Raw genomic sequence first — 17,697 nt, forward strand, 5'->3', positions numbered from 1 at the left:
GGGCGGCATCAAAAGGAGCATGGCCAGCAGGTCGAGGGAAGTGATTCTGCCCCTCTACTCGGCTCTCGTGAGACCCCACCTGGAATACTGTGTTCAGCTCTGGAGTCCCCAACACAAGAAGGACATGGAGCTGCTGGAGCGAGTCCAGAGGAGGGCCACGAAGATGATCAGAGGGCTGGAGCACCTCTGCTATGAAGACAGGCTGAGAGAGTTGGGGCTGTTCAGCCTGGAGAAGAGAAGGCTCCAGCTTCCAGTACCTAAAGGGAGCCTACAGAAAAGCTGGAGAGGGACTTTTTACAAGGGCATGTAGTGATAGGACAAGGGGCAATGGATTTAAATTGAAAGAGGGGAGATTTAGGTTAGATATAAGGAAGAAATTCTTTACATTGAGGGTGGTGAGGTACTGGAACAGGTTGCCCAGAGAAGTTGTGGATGCCCCATCCCTGGAGGTGTTCAAGGCCAGGTTGGATGAGGCTTTGGGCAAGCTGGTGTAGTGGAGGATTTCCCTGCCCATGGCAGGGGGGTTTGGAACTAGATGATCTTTGAGGTCCCTTCCAACCCTAACCATTCTATGATTCTATGATTCCTCTCCCCTGCATCTTCACCTGACATAGGAAAAAGCATAAGAAATTGAGGCAGGCATGAGACTTCGGTAAAAAGCAAGCAGCCAAACGAACTTGTGCTTATAATAAAGAGGCAGCTTCTCAATTCACCTCTTGGCATTCTTAGCCTGCTCCACGACTTTTAGGTTGGTGTGGAGGAAACTAGAAGCACAACACCAGTTGTTAATTACTTAGAATCAGAGTTCTGAAGGCAAAACCAAGTTAACCTACAAAAAAATGAAACCTATTTCTGCTCAGCCAAATATTCCTTCATTTCCAGAGGGGTTGGTCAAGAATCTTAAAGCTACACCTGCAACATGCTGAAGGGGTACTGAATGTTCATAGGCAGGCACATTGCTAAGACAATTTAATTAATAAAATAAAAATAAATTAAGCAACTAGTTAAAGATTTTCAGGGCAAGTAGCAAATTTAAAGCTTTAAAGCTTCAGACTGTAGAATGAACTCCTTGATTTCTTTAATTTGGGAGGGGTGGGAAGAAAAAAACCTGGCATCTGAGTCGCTAGAGATATATAAGTCATTAGATTATTTCATCATAATAGAAAATACAAATTGTGCAATGACTGTTACTGAAAAAATACTGTGAACAGACACTTCATCTAGCTTTAATGTTCCATTTTATGAAAAACCTGGCCAACATTCCCTTTCCAATACATGGATTTTTTTCCCCCTTCAGATACTTTGGTTATGTATTAGTGCAACCTACTGAAATTGAAAGAGTAATAGAGGTATAAAGCTGGCAGCAGAGAAATGAGGTTTGGGTCCATTATTCTCAGTTATATTCCTGTAAGAAGTAACGACAGGAAATAAGTACATCAAATATGCGTTGGGTGCTGAGCTGCAGCAAAGGTTGTGTTTGCAGTTTCATAGCAGCCAGTGCTTACAGCCTCTTGGAGGGATGAGCTGGAAGAAACACAGCTAACCCCTCTGGCTCTTCTCAATGTGTCCGACCTAAAGACTACCGAAATCTGCCACAGGCTCTCCCACCAAACACAGCAGGCAGGATTCAGATCAAACTCAGCATAAAGGTCTCTTAAGCTGCATGTGGTGGATACGGGACCATTTTTGCCATCAGTGGAAGAAAATCTACAGCGATGCTTATGGCAAAGTGCAGGATACTGAACATGTGGTTTTAAGTGATTTAGACGGATTAGGGAGTTAGCTACAATAGATGGACCTGGTCCGTGGTGGTTATGGAGATGGGAGGACAGGGAGAGCTATTCTGGTGATACAGAGGAATTGAAAGTAAGAACAGATGAGACAGAAAAGTGGTTGGGTATTTTTCTTCTTCTGAAAGGTTTCTCAGCTGACAAGAGAAGAAACAGTTAACAACTGTTCAACTGGTGTTTCACCTAAATTACACAAACATGGAAGATGATGAATGGGAACACCTCTGCTATGAAGATAGGCTGAGAGAGTTGGGGCTGTTCAGCCTGGAGAAGAGAAGGCTCTGGGGTGATCTTATTGCAGCCTTCCAGTACCTAAAGGGGGCCTAGAGGAAAGCTGGAGAGGGACTTTTTACAAGGGCATGTAGTGATAGGACAAGGGGCAATGGCTTTAAATTGAAAGAGGGGAGATTTAGATTAGATATAAGGAAGAAATTTTTCACTCAGAGGGTGGTGAGGTACTGGAACAGGTTGCCCAGAGAAGTTGTAGATGCCCCATCCCTGGAAGTGTTCAAGGCCAGGTTGGATGAGGCTTTGGGCAGCCTGGTGTAGTGGAGGGATTCCCTGCCCATGGCAGGGGGGTTGGAACTAGATGATCTTTGAGGTCTCTTCCAACCCAAACCACTCTATGATTCTATGATACGTAGGAGTGACACTGTAGGTGAACCAAAAGGAGGTGAACATTTCAGAGAAGAGAATCAAAAAACATAATGCAAACTATAATCTACATTTCTTTTGTCACAAAAAGTCAACACAGGTTGATTTACATGCCTTAGAGTTAAAAGGTCTTGAATTCTGTTTTATTCCAGTTTCAAGCTGTTCTCATTAGCATAGTTTGAGAGCATCCCAGAGAAGTATTAAATGATGTTACTAGTATCTGTCAAGACATTCTGGGTTCTCAGGGGTTTTAATGGACCAATTCACATGCCTTTGCATTAATTAAAAAGTTTGTATTGTCTATTCCATGTGGAATTACCAAAACCAATGGACAGCTAAATCCAAAATATCAGGGAAAGTGGGATCTTCAGAGCAGACACTCTCAAGTAAATCCACACATACTACATTTTGCAAGTGTTTAGGCTTTTAAATAGTACATGATCATTTCAGATTCTTCTCTTAAAGATTATCATATCTTAAGATTGATCATAGCTAGTATTTTCACAGTAATTTACTGGATAGGTAAACTTAAGAAACATCCTAGACATCATTAGCTGGCTGTAAGACAGGTTCACAATTACATCAGTCAGATATGGTATCACTATTGACTAATTCTGCAACTGAGTTAAGTGCCACTGAATTACAGTGATTTAGTTTCTACGAGAAGTTAATTTTAAAAAACATGTGCTGGCATTGAAATTATGAAGTCTTTGAACATTGCACAGCCTTTGTGCTCTCCTTTGTACGTATTCAAAGAGAGATTCACCTCCTTTAATAAAATCCAGACCACAATCCGCCTGCAGAACATTTCCAACAATCCCCAATCTACATCAAAGCTTATGAGTAAGGACAGCACAGGGAACGTGTGACTGAGGTATGCACTACCACATCCATTTAATTTTCACCAAACCACAGCTACACAGCACTGGAAGTGGCTGAAGTTTCACCAAATACAAGCTCCTGTTCTACAGTAAAACATGTTATCCTGGGCAGTCATGTTTCCACAGCTCTTTGTATCATTATTTGCTCAGTTGAAGCTAGGAAGCCTATGCCTCTTACTGTGATGATTAAAAAAAAAAGGGAATACACAGTATTGTAATGAACAAACATGACAAATTGGTTATTTATATGATCTGCCAAATTTCTGATTGCTCTGAACTTAACAGAAAAACTACCAGTGACTTCAATAAGGCCCATGTTTTATTAGACATCGTGTGCTGCTATTCTGTTCGCCTGTAAGAGATGTTCATTATGCTTATTGCTTCTGTTGGAAATGCAACAGAAATGAAGAACATTATATTTAAATCAAAGCAATGTGAAATAGGGCAGGCGTTTAAAAATATCTTAACCACCAACATAGTACTGAGAAGTAAAATGCTAATATGGAGAACACAAATGCATACAACTAAAATCAAAAAATGCAAAGCAAAGAACCATGTCAAGATGAAGCACCAGGACAGAAAAAAATGAATTAATTTCAAATGAACCAAATTAATTTACAGGCACATTGAAGAAGAGGTGTTTAAAGTACTGGAGATCATCTGCATCTTTATCTACTGTATATAGGCTATCACGGTTTCACAGAAGAAAGTGGACTCCTTGTGCCTCCCTGCTCTCCTCTTCTGCAAGTTTGACTTATCCAAAGGGTTTGCCAAAACTCTCCTTTTAAAACCAGTTGCATGCTCACTAGTTAACAGCTGGTTTGAGGCTCTCCTTGCCAAAATCATCACTGGCCCTGAAAGTCTCTCCCTAACACCTGTCAAATTTTGATGAAGCTTTGTTGAGGAACTAGTGTTCCCCACACACATCATCTAAATTCAGACTTTCCTGGTGATACCTTGGGTAGCCAAAATGTAACTACAGCACAAATTTTAATTAACTTCCATTTCAATGCTGATGGATACTCAGGGTTTTCAACACTCTTTAGTGTCTTATACACTCTGAGCAGTTAAAGTAACTATTCTTTGAAAAATAGAAAATAAAAAAAAGCTTCCAAATGGAAAAATGTTTTTGGCTTTTTCAACCCAAAATGTGGTATTTTCACTTTGGGGAAACAGAAGCTCTTTATTTAATTTTGTTGAAACTGTTTTTAAAATTATGTGTTGTGTACTGCCTCCAGGGGACTATGTATCTGACCCCGTTCTCCCAAGTGGACCATGCACCAGAGTGGGATTTTGTTGCTGCCAGTTTAATTCAGTGTGTTCTAGAAGTTGAATATTTAAAATTAGGTTGAAACAATCAAAAATATTTCACTTTTCCCATGGGCACTTTGATTTTATAAACCACTCATTTTTCTAGAAAAAAATATTGTTTTAATGGAAGATTTTTGGTCAGTTCCAAAAGCTAATTGGTCTGCAAAAGGGAGGTAATATAAAAAAAAAAAAGCAGCAATGCCAGATCCTTCCATGGCAAACAGTGAGGAATAATGTCTTTCCTCAACTTTTCTTGTCCAAGTAAAAGAAGAAAGTATTTCCAAAAACTTACTTGACAGAAGCACTGAGGAGAAGTACAAGACAATTTCAAAAGCCCCAGCCAGAACTGATGCAGAAATGTCCTTATCTGCTCTCTTCCACCCCTGTGCATTTCTCATTTCAACAACCTTAATTTACTTTCCACGGATGATGCTTTAAGTGAAAATTAATACCACTGCTTAATGATTAAAGCGATTAGCCACCTTGCACTTTCTCAGTGTGCAGCTGATTAATTAAGTACATTGATTACAGAGAAAAATAAACGCTGTGGACAATGTGTGGTCTTTAGCTTGCAAAGCGAGTGTCTGGCACTCTCTCCCATCACTTGCATGCCAGGCATGCATTTAACTTGAAGATTATCCCTTTCAGGTGGTTCTAATGTAGAATACAGCTGGAAACTTTTTGCAGCATTCATCGCCCTGACAATAATCTCAGGCAAACACAACTACAAAACGTTAGTATCTTTCTGATTCCAAAGGAATTGTACTTGGAGATTATTTTATAGCCGGTATAAACCAGTGCATCCCCCTGAAGAGGCCAACATCAGTGGAGCAACGCCTGCTCCAGCTTACAGATGGTGCTAAGCACCAAGCTCCAGAACTTGCCAAGCATTCAGGGTCCAGATCTCTCATAATGGGCTTTAGCAAAGCAGTTAGCATAACATATTTCAATGTGAGAAATTCAGTTTTCAGCTGAAAAACCAGCTCTGTACATGACACAAATCATCCCTCCTTAAGGCAATCACACCTCCTTCACAGGCTGCAACTGCCTTTGCAGAAAAAGCCTCTTTCTATGCCTTCTGGCCATATAAATGATCCACAGGAGAAAGTCTTCCATTTTTTTTGCTGTTCCATCTTTTTAATTGAGTTGAAAGCTAGAAAGCTTTGGTAACATCTATGATTACAAAACATTTTTATTTTTCATGAAGTAAGAGGACACTGATATGTCCTTTATGTAGCACCATGGCTTCTCTCTCCCATTAGCAGTGCTCATATTAGGTAGCTATAAGGCAGGAAAGAGGAACTATACAGTCATCTTATTTAGACTGCAGCATACGAGCTCCACTGTAACAAGTATGTGCACAAACAGTTACTGTCAGGAGTAGGGGAGGAGGAGAGGACCGTTTGTGGGACCCCATTATGTTCTCTGAGATGTGAAGCATTTTCTGTATGTGGTAAACCCAGCACAGCCTTCCAAGTACACAGAGAACCTCATTTGCCTGGCTGATCTTATCAGAGGAGGCATCATCTCTTTTTCAGTCTTTCATATGTTCAGAGAAAAAATCAGATTGCACAGACTAGAGTGATGAGCCCAGAAGCTGATCCTACACAAGATAACAGAAAAAAATAGCCAAGTCTGAAACAGATAGCTTCAGTCTCTTCCCAGTAACTTCTAATTTATGCCGGTGAAACTTCATTGTCTTGCATGTCTTGAATGATCATCTTCTAAATGCTAAAACCAGCTTCCCAGCTGGCAGAAGCCACTTGAGCAGCATAAACAGCCCAACAGAAGGCCATCAGTTTCGGTTGCTAAGGCATCCGTCAGCCTGGCATTTAAACACTTGATCCATCCTTCTATCCTGGTAATAAAGAGGCTTCATTTTGTCTCAACAATTTCTTGATGAAATTTCTGCCACAATCTATTTTAAGAGCATCCATCAAACAGTGTTCTTACTAGATTTTCATCTACTTTTTAGTAGAAGGATGTTTGTGAATTTATCCCAGTTTTTGGTTGCTAATTGTTAATTGTTATGCTAGTGTTTATTTTAGAAAACCTCTTAGAAAAAAAAAACAACCCCAAAAAAACAAATGAAACCAAACAATCTAAAATCCAATTAGTGTTGAAACATCTGAAACAGTTTATTCTGTCCCTTATTTTGTGATCATGCAAGTATTACCTCAACATTGCAATTAAAAGTAGGTACGAGCATCAATGGCCAGCATACAGAGTTTGCCCATAAAATACCTTTAACATATTAGATATTAAGAGTCTAGTGCACGTGCTCAATAACCCTTTGAAATGCAGGAGGAAATGGCAGTGTAACTGTCTCAGGCTCTTTTGAAAACCATGCCATAGGAATCGGATCTCATAAAGCTGACTGAAATCATTCACTGACGCCAGGCAAGGATGAACCCGACCCTGCTATCATTTGGCTTTACATTCCCTGTGGATCCCCTGGGCTGGTATTAATGACAGTGCAGAGACACTGGGAGCTTTTCAAGGTCTTCAGAGGGTTTCCAGCAAATTTCTGTCTTGGAAGGGCAACGTTTTTCTTGCCAGTTATAGGTGAACTCTATTTGACTTGGGCAATTACATCAGCTGGGATTTCTGTGGGGCAGATCATCAGGGTCAAAACAGCACGGTTCACTAGATGTCAATGGAGTTTTGTCAACTTACAAAACCCCACAATTAGGCCCCAGTGATTTTGGTGGAGATACTGATGATCTATACTGGTAAATCATTGAGATTAGGCTCTCAGTCTCCAGAACTATTTGCCGGTCCTTTCGGTAGCATGCAGGGAGGCCAAGGCATACTCAGAAATTCATGCTAATGAAGGAAACACAGAGCTTCTAAAAGAAAGAAGATCCTTTATGCTGTTGCTAAGCTTCGCTGCACATATTGCAGCATATAATTTATTGCCTGTACTATTTCTTATTTTCTTTGTGGCCGCAAAGATTATTCAATGACGGTTTTGTTCCTCTAGCAAACAATGGAAATTGCAGCTCATAACAGAAGTAGAACATTTCCCTGCTTCACTGCTTATGTGATAAGATAATTATTCCAAAAATATGCTGTTTGCCTCCCAGCAAGGCAGGAGGAGCTGTTATCGTATTAGCTGGTGACAAGTTACCAAAAGTTGTGAGAGACTGCTTTGTGTTTGGAGATGTCGCCAAAGTGGAAAGAGAAAACAAGTAAGACCACCTGCTGCTCACATTTGAAAAAGAAATGGTAGACGACAGAAAACTTCAGTTAACTCCAAGGTAACTCCGGAAAATCTTCCCTCATTCCTTACATATGACACTTTTTTGCTCAGCAAATCCTTTCCTGCATACAGCTTGAGTGACAGCTGGTAAGATGGAAGTGACCTCAGAAGATGGAACATAAGGTTGTACCATAAAGACACATGTCACAGAGAAGAAAAATTAGGGGATGGACAGCAATGAGGCGCTGCTAGGATGATAGCATGTTTGTTTATGCGTGTTTTACATCTATGTAATTCCACAGGTTTCAAAATCTTTTTTCTCATCAGAGTATGTTATATTACTATCTACTATTATTAAAGATTTGCTGCATGATTCTCATTTTATAGGTATGAGAACTTTTTAAAAACGTTACCTACGCGCATAGTCACATCCAGTTTTCCTACGGTAAATGTTTGTCTTGTTCTTTCTCTCCTTTTTTTTTTTTTTTTTTTTTTCCTCAAACAAGCTTTCAGCTTCAGGCAGAGTTCAGACACTGAAACCAGCAATTTTTCACTCCTGGCCTGAGTCTCTTGGTGGGATCCTGATTTTCCTCGCTACTGCTAATTAGGGACAAACCCAGTTACATGAGATGATCCGCTCCCTGCTGCTGTAAATGGGATAACACAGCCACACTGACCTTCATCCAGCAGACACTGGCCAAGTACAAAAGTATCGCAATACAAACTGATACGAGAGACATATCAGCTTATGTTTCTCTTCAAGGCACAACAAATCTCTATTTGTTCTCTTATTTTTTTTCTTTAAAACAATGTAATGAAATTTATAATATACACCACCTGCTGCTGTTCTCCTTTTTTATTAAACATATCTAATATGCAGACCTTGTTACTTCACTTTTCTTTCTCACTCAGATGGTGTATCTTGGAGAAGTCAATCCTGAAAATTGCTGGCTTTGCATGTACAGTCTGGGTTGAAAGAAAACCATCGAGTACATTAGGCTTCAGCTTTTTAATTATCAGTTCGTAATGACGGGTTGTCTTTGTAGGGAAAAAAAATAATTTCCTGAAGGCTGAACCTCTGCAGGGTTTCCAAGGCTTGGAAAGAAATATCGATCGTTTGACAATGAGTCTCTCTGCACTCACGGTGCAGAATGGAAAATTCCAGCTTTGCCATAACCCCCTGATCCCAGAAAAGCAAGTAGCTGTACTGCAGCAAGCTGGGAGCGGGCTCTGGGACAGCAGTCCACCCAGACCATGAACAGGCACACTCCTTTCCATGTATACAAAGTGCATTAAAAAGAAAAATGGATGATTCAAGCAGCAAAGCTCAGAAACTGCAAAGAAAAATACGGATAGAAGTGCACTCCATATGACGGGTCAGAGTTCAGCACTTTTTAGGAGAAAATACAAATTGTTTTTATCGTTAGAAAGCTCTTTCTCTTCCTTGACCCTCCATTTTGTCTAAGTGCTAAACTCCATTAACCTACTCGAGCAAGAAAACCAGCAAGTCAAAAACATAAAAGCCAAATTAAACTGAGTAACCAACGCCAAGTTTTTATACTTGAAAATGCTCAAGTTGCAAAAACACCACCTTTGAGAGACTTTCTAATTGCTCCCAATTTTCCAAGCAAGATGTACCAACATTGCCAGCGTATGCAGGCATCTACACACTTGAGAAACATAAGCTGTAGGCTTTTAATTTCCTAACAATAAACAATATAACTTAAGAGAAAGCTGCCCCAAAGTGGAAATGTCGTGAAACACCAAACGTGTGGCACAGGAACTGTGCAAAGGTGACCGCAATTGCTATGCCAGCCCAAAGCGAGTCAACAACTCATTCCTCAAGAGACTCGTTGCATTGCATTTTTACATCTAAACTGATCTCTCCTTCAAAAGATTTTAAGTCTTTGTCTTTAGTTCATGCCCAAATTACTACCTCCTGGGAAAAAAAGGCCCCCGTGGCCTCCCAGACACAGCAGATGCTGTCAGAGCAAGATCTCCAAGGACTCAGGGAGGCCAGCAGAGCTTTGCGGTGAGAGCAGGAGAGGCAAAGTGCAGGTGAACCAAGCCCTGCGACTGCTGTGCTGCACTTGGGCGAGGGAGGAGAAGGCAGATTTTAGCAGCAGGAGCAGAAGTCAATGTTGCCCTTCAGCCAGCCATCTCTCAGACACAGCAGCTGAAGCTGGCTCTGCGTGAGGAGCTGCCAGCACCTTTTACTGGTGACCAAACTGACCCTTTTATTGCTTACCTTGCATATAATGTGCTAATGTATCAGCACGTTTCCTTGCTGTGTCCTCTGGTATACTCAGCACAGAATTAAAAGTGAACCTTCTGCAAAAAAGATGAACTATGCAAACTCAAGGTTTTTCTTCTCTTTTTTTTTTGTCCCATGCTGTGACAGTCTAGAACCACAGATTCCATGTGACAGCTCATATTTTTGTATTTCTGTATTAAAAACATTGGGGTGGTATCTCTTTGGAGACTGTGATGTTTCAGATGGAGTTTCCGCTGCTCCTTTGATGATTATGTCTTACCAACCACTCGTTCCTCAGTTTTTTCTCTCCTGTGTCTGGCCATTGATCTGCCCTGCACAAGCCAGGCCAAACCCTGCATTTTGCATTGGCCAGACAATCTTCTTTTGTCCCTCCACAACCTAATCATTGCTCCACCACTGGACCACTCTTTGCTTGGACAAAGTCATTCCTACACAGACTCTTTCAGATTCTCATCTCAAGATCAGTCTCTGCACAAGTCTTTCATGACTGCCATTAAAGGTTTTCTTCTCCAATTTTCATCCCAATATTTCTTTTCTTACATCTCGTATTTCTCTCCAGCTCCACTATTTTCTGATTTCATCATGTCTGTGCATTGTCATGCTCTATGACATTTTCCATTAATTTCTAGAATATTCACTATTACCACTCTAAAACCAATGCATTTTTGCTAAGCCTGACAAATACTTACCCATCAAACAGAAAACATTTTTAGAATTAAAAGAGAAAACATTGTATTACTGAGGAATCTATTTTTGGTTTCTGGGCATGATCCTAGGTTCACTTTTAACAATAGAATTGTTTGTATTTGACATTGTATCAGATATATTATACAGACTTTTTGCTTGTTTATTTGAAACATGGTTTTTAGAACCAGAATATTCCCACACACTTTGCCCACACCTGCTGCTGAGAAGGGAGTAAAGAGCATGTGCTGTCCCCAAATCATATGCTAAAACACACACAAAGAGCACAATTCCTGCAAAGAAAAAGGCTATCTTTGTTTATGGAAATATCCTACTGAGTTATCCTCTTGGGTAAGAATTTTGCAGTTAGGGCACAGGTTTTAATTAGCTGCTATCAAGTTATTAAGCCAGTTCATAAGAAGTCAAACTGTCTATCCTGCACTTTACCTCTGCAGTCAGCTATTTCCTAAAATCTTTGTCCAAAGTCAACACCTTCTACATCCGTTTATTCTCTACTAAAGGCATTCTGCTACTTACTGCAACAAATAGTTTTTCATCCTGTGTGTTATTATTTCCAAAACTGAAACTACTTTAAAATAATTGACTTTCTCAGCCCTTGTGTTTACCAAAATTTCCAGTTGTTCTTCTTTTCTTCAATTGCAATTGCAAACTAAACCACATTACCCAGCTGAAGAAGCCTGGGCTTCCCTCAGGAAGCTACTGACTGCAAAAGAATAGCAAGACCCAAATCAGAGACGTGGCAACCTCCCTGCCCCGGCAAGGAGCCACAGCTTCTTGACGCCCAGTGCCCAAGACTGCCACAAGCACAGTGCGAGGGCAGCGCACCACAAAGGCAACCTACAGTTCGTGGGTGCTGGGAGCCTTTGTAGATGCCTGGAGATAGGAGTGCTAGTGTCAATGGGGGGTTGGGGAGAGTCTGCAAGAATTTAGAAAGGTAAAAAACCCTCTAAGTTCAAAGGTCTGAAGTCTGAGGTAGGTTTGAGGAACAATCAATTGAAACAGCGTGTGCTGAGAATGCACAACGTGCCCTGCACGCACTTTAGAGCACTGGATCAAATCACCTGTGATAAAGTAATTAGGCTGTTCCTGGAGGTTTCAGAGGCTTATATGTGCCTTGCCAGAGCCCACAGCTTCGTGGCCCTCCAAGTGACAGGTGCATCCTGCATCTTAATAGCAGGATTTAAAGCCAATTCCCAGGTTAGTCATTTCTGTCCTAAATCCAATATTGCAAGCTGCAGCTTATTTAATGTGAGGCAGCACTGTCATTCCTCCACAAAGAGCCTTGTCACCTTCCCGCTCCTTGCACAGGCAGTCCCATTTTCAGTCTGCTTCTTTCAGTGCGAAACGTATCATCTGCAAGATCAGCAGTTCAGCTGTACTGTTGTTCCACTCATTACTTAGAATTTTGTAGCAGAGGGACTGTAACAATAGGAAACCCCACATTTTACAGAAAAAGTCAGCATGTACTTACATAATTTGATGCAAGATCAGGATGCAGATAATCAATTCCTGCAATAAGATAATGACAGAAGAGAAACCAAAGGTTAAGAGTTTCAAAAAGTATTTTTTTAAGGATCACAGAACAAAACAAGATTCCTTTGCAACCATAAGAAAATGATCACAGCGAATAACACAACTGACTGAAGTGAGATTCCGGTTTTTAAAGGTGGACTTTTAAACTGGTGTGCAGTTTCTGATGCAGTCCCAGCTAGGAGTTTTCAATCATTTATGTCAAAATCCAGGTGCCAACTGAAAAGATGAGCTCAGCAACAAAATTTCTTGACCTGTTTTTTAGACTAGATCATATTTACTTATTAAGATTAGTTTAAATCACAATCTTTACACAAGTTCTGTCATCTCAAAGCATCCTAAAACTAATAAGATCAGTAAGCACTGGATCAGTACCAGATACAAAAAGGAGTATATTTAACCACTGAAAATTGTAAACTAAGTAGATAGAAAATTACCTAAACTAGACTTGGGGAGATCACTAAGGCAAACACTTTGGATTATGTGTACAAAAGAGAACTTTTAATGTTGGATTAGACCATTTTAGCAAATATCTGAGCACAGGCTCCGCATCGTAGTAGCGTGCTGAAGATTGTAACAGGGCAGTGGTGCGGCATGTACTCATTCTAATGCATGAAATCTTTCCACATATGGCAAACATACAGATCCCAGTGGATGGTGTAACAGAAGCAGCAGATCTACATTTAGATGGGATAAGATGACCTATTACATATCCACTTTAAACACACAAAAAAATGGCCACCAACATCACTACTCTGCCTCATGTCTCCAACCACCACACTATTACATGCCCAATTTTATCTGCAAGGACAATGTAGTATTATTGCAGTTGTTGTGATGAAACCATTGCCTCCTGTTATGTAGGGTCCTTTAGCACTAGATTTGCATGAAGAGACCATTGCACCTGTGGAGAGCCTTACTGATGCAAATGGCAGATGAACAACAAAAGTCTCAATATAGAATGATGTCATTCAGGTGCTCTCTTCCAGAGTTACTGGAAGTGAACATGAGGCAAATTACCCCCTTCTCTAAAAGCTGTATCTGATGGGCCAACAGCTTTATTTGACCTGAGGCTCAACTAGTTTGTCATCAGCCCTATTACAGTCATGCCTAGCTATTCTGAAAGCTAAGTCCCACCTCTGTGGGATCAGTGAAATTGCGATTTCTCATGACATCAATATACAGATGTCAGAGTCTACTTTCTTGCTTCCACAAAACCTCGTCTTAGGAGTAAGCAGATGAGGAACAGAAACAAATGAGGATAGATCTCAGTTTACCCTAGAAAAAAAATATATATACAGACATTTTATTTATTTTTAATATTATTCAGTCAACACAAAAGGAAAACATTCAAAATTTAGCCCAAAAAAAGTGTTGAGAGACTGCACAAAATTCCTGTACTTCAGCAAGGAACCCATGGGTCGAACAGCTGTGACTTCAACTATGCCTTTTATCTTCATCTTCCCTGAACTTAGCCTCAAATTAGTAATATATTTAATATGCAGGTCTTTATTGACATTCAGCATGAAAGTGTTTAATTATTTCAGCTGTCAAGTATGACTTTGAGAATAATGTTAACCCAGAAAACGTTTTCTTAAGTACTTTTTGCACAGCAATTACATCTCCCAGTCAGTGCCTACAGAAGTCAAGGGGAGTCTTTCCTTTGGCTTAATGGTCATTATAGCGTGCCCTGGAAGACATCTGAGTAATAACTGCAAACTACTTCTAATGCTTGGATATCCATGTCTCAGTATCCCTAGTGAAGACTTTATAACACATTTCCTTGAAGATCTCAGAGTCTTTGTGGAGGTTGGTAGTCTCAGCACTATAAGAAATCCATTATTACTTTTTAATCTTTTTTTTTTTCCACTTGGATTACACGGAAGAAGCTACTTAAAAATACTACATTAACATGTAGTCTTCACTTACCATCATCCATAATTCCTATGGTAACTCCCTTCCCCGTGTATCCCAGCTCCCATGCTTCAGCTACGTTAAGGTCAAGTCCAGGAGTCCCATCTGCTTGACCAGTGTTAATCTAATACATCAGTAAAAAGAAGAATAGCTTCTTTTACTTCATAGACACATTTTCACAGCCACTGAATTTGTCTTTATATCTTTGCATGTATCTTTGATATGGAAAATACATCCCATTTGCTTTGGAGTACACATCTATATGTAATCGTATCTACTGCAGCGGTAAAATGAAAAAAAAAAACAAAAACAAACGAATAAACAACAAACAACCCAACCCTGGGTAAATTCACTTCTTTGTGGTTTACAAGATTTGATTAAACACTCAATCTTATGGATCCAAAAAAAGACTTTTCTACTTAAGCATGTCAGGGCAGTGGGTCAATCCAGACAAAAGTTAGACCCATGGATTTTACAGAGGACATTTTTATAACATACTCATGTTCACCAATCTCATTCACAAATCTCTTAAGCTCTGTGAGAAAAAAAATACAGCTTTTGCTGTCCCAGATGCAAAAATTTTCGATTTTGTAGCAGACACACCTCATTTCAGAACACATTTTAGTGTATTTTATAATCTAAAAACTTATAGTTTCATAAAAAATTCTGTTATTTTTATCACTGCACTGTTTTGATTGAAGTACCACAAAGCAGTGAATTAATCCACACTTGAGTTTATCATCTCATCAAGGATGAAGTCCCATCCATGCTAATGTGCCCTTATTCATCTGAAAACTCTTGTCTTAGGAAAAAAACAGCCATATTGGATGGATTCATAAAATATAAGTAATGGATTAAAAGGAAAGAGTGTACGAAACACTATTCTTAAGGGAAAAGACCCTTCTTAAATGAACAGGACAGTGCTGCATTTACTATTTCATCATAAATAGATTGCAACATTAAAACTGACCAAAATTACTTTCTCAACTTTTTTAGCAGAAAAATATCATTTTGGCTACTTTTGTGTAAAAATTTAATTTTTCTTTTATGACTAAAGACTTCTATAAAATATGACACATTAAAAATGAAACAATTCAGCAAAACATTAATTTCCTTTGACATAAGCTTAAGCCGAAATTCATCAGTTTTCAGCTGTTCTGCTTTTGACAGAAGAAAATCAATTAGTATTCAAATTTCCATAAAAAAAGAAAATTCTCAACTTTTTCTAGCCAATGCACTAGAACTTTTTGTTATAATTCTATAACAATGTTTTACCTGGCAACAGCTCAAAGACATGATTCATATGCAGTTTTAGGGGTCACATCAGCACACCAGGAATGCCCACAGGACACCAATACAGTTCTCTTTCAAGCCTTCTAAGGTTCTTTCCGTTGACTGAAATGAAATTTAGCTCTTGAAACGTGCTGGGTCTTCCCAGCATAAGAGAAGTACAGTTAAAAACAATAGGACAGAGCCTTGGATCCATTCTCAAGTTCTTGTGACATATTTGGAAGGAAATCTTGCAAAACATTGCAACAGCACAGAATGGCTTGAATGCCAATTATTTAGTTATGATTACTGTGATTTTCTTTCAAAACTTACCAGGTACCATTGCTTTGTAAATAAAGGATCATTCATGTTGATGTCAATGTCATTGATGTCTCTGTATCCTCGCTTCCTTCTGCTGAATCCTTCCTGTTGCACAGCTTTTTTTACCTGGAAGGGTTAATTTTTACATCTTTAGCTCAACAACCTTAACCACAGATACACAGATTTTTTAGCCTTCTTTTCATCACAGATAAACATTATGAAATCACATTATTTGTGTCTTTGTAATTAATTTGCAACTTCTAAACCTGTGGCTGATTTCAGTCAAAATTTGCAAAGGCAAAGAGAGCTCAAGGACTACTACAATGGCTATGTGGGGAGAGACACCCAGAATTGTCCTATTTAGAGGAAAGCTTGAAAATGTTTTAAATATCTGAGAATCTGCATAAGAGCGAGCCTCTATTCAGGTATTATTAGTATAATGGATCTTCTTGCCATACTGTTCTTTTTTATAGCCACCGATATCAAAACATTGTTGTTATTAGAAGCTAAAATTTAACTAATTTCCAATATGTCACTGTTCAAATCTGCAGGCATTTGACAAAATGAGGATGCAGGTCTCAAACACGCTTTTACTTTTTCAGGTGTTTCTCCAGGGCAGTTTCAGAGTATTAGATAGCCTTTCCTGCCAAAGAGATTTGCTGGGAGGAAAATATCTTGGGTTGTGTGCTTTCATTACACTCTTGAGGTTCTCAAAAACACGTCTTGTAGAGCAATCTACTTTCAGGGATTATCCTTGCAATAAATAAGTGACAAACACACTGGCAAGAAAACCAAATGGCAAAAAAGCCACTAAACTGACCAGACTGCCTAAAGTCTAAGATATAAAAACACTGGTTATAAAACACAAGTAGCCATAGTTTTGTAGAGATGTTTTCCTTTACGAACAGCAAATCCACAAAAACGTTTAACTAAGCACTGTAGAAAACAAGAAGAGTGAGGCACACACATATCTTTGGAGGAAGGAACTACAAATGTCGGATCGTAATCATCTTATTTATACCCATGTAAAAGAGCACTCCTAAAGGAGATCACTGAAAGGTTGTAATTGTTGTTGTAGTATGTGCTAACATATTTCTAGACCTTGCAGAAGTGCTGTCAAATTTGGCATACTCTTTTTGTACTCTTTAGTCTAACACCTGAAACCAAGATAGCATGAGTCCCAGCATTTAACTCAAAATAAAATTAAAAGAATAAATCTAATCCTCTTGATCAAAGAGGAATGCTTAAAACCATGAACTTGTTACACCTTGAGATGCAGCAAGACAGAAAAAAAACCTGCAAAAATGCAGGTTATTAAATGCATCCTTGAAAAAAATGCATGGTTATTAAATAAATCTAGTAACTCAGAAAACCACTTCTAAAAAAGTGGTTTTCTAACTTTCTAGTAAGAAATCTAGTAACTCGCAAAACCACTTCTACATGCGTGGCTTTGGCATTTCTGATTAAGAAGACCAGAAACAGGAGTTATACCTATAGCAGGAGTTATACCGCTGTGTCGCAGTAACTTATGTAGTGCCAGTCAAAATCAACAGAGGAGAAATTCATCCAAAGGCTAAATCAGATCTTAGGTCAGCTGAGTCATTCTTGGAGGTGTTCTTCTGTCTCCATTAATTAAAGCAAGAGCCTCAAAAGACAGTGCTCAGTGAGGTGCCTAAGGCTGAAATGAGACTGGGATCTAACTGATGGGGGCTAAAAGCTATTTTCCTCACAGCTATATTGCTTCATTATAACCCTGAAAACCTCATATCAATTCACAGTGAGCAGGACGGGGCAGTGTGCCCTGAAAGGCAGCATCACATGTTTCTAAAAATGTACTTGTGTGAT

General features: G+C 39.4%; 1 protein-coding gene across 1 annotated transcript in view; it reads right to left on the reverse strand.

Annotated features, from left to right (window-relative positions):
• PCSK2 (proprotein convertase subtilisin/kexin type 2) overlaps positions 1 to 17,697 on the reverse strand; it is a 103,584-nt gene that overhangs the window by 35,760 nt on the left and 50,127 nt on the right. The window contains exons 3-5 of the mRNA XM_086631099.1: positions 15,865 to 15,978; positions 14,278 to 14,386; positions 12,290 to 12,327 (exon numbers count right to left, since the gene is read on the reverse strand). Of these exons, the coding sequence (XP_086487225.1) occupies positions 12,290 to 12,327; positions 14,278 to 14,386; positions 15,865 to 15,978 (261 nt within the window). The remainder of the gene's footprint in view (positions 1 to 12,289; positions 12,328 to 14,277; positions 14,387 to 15,864; positions 15,979 to 17,697) is intronic.

Source organism: Tauraco erythrolophus, chromosome 2, assembly GCF_009769465.1.
Source record: "Tauraco erythrolophus isolate bTauEry1 chromosome 2, bTauEry1.pri, whole genome shotgun sequence".
Taxonomy (NCBI): domain Eukaryota; kingdom Metazoa; phylum Chordata; class Aves; order Musophagiformes; family Musophagidae; genus Tauraco; species Tauraco erythrolophus.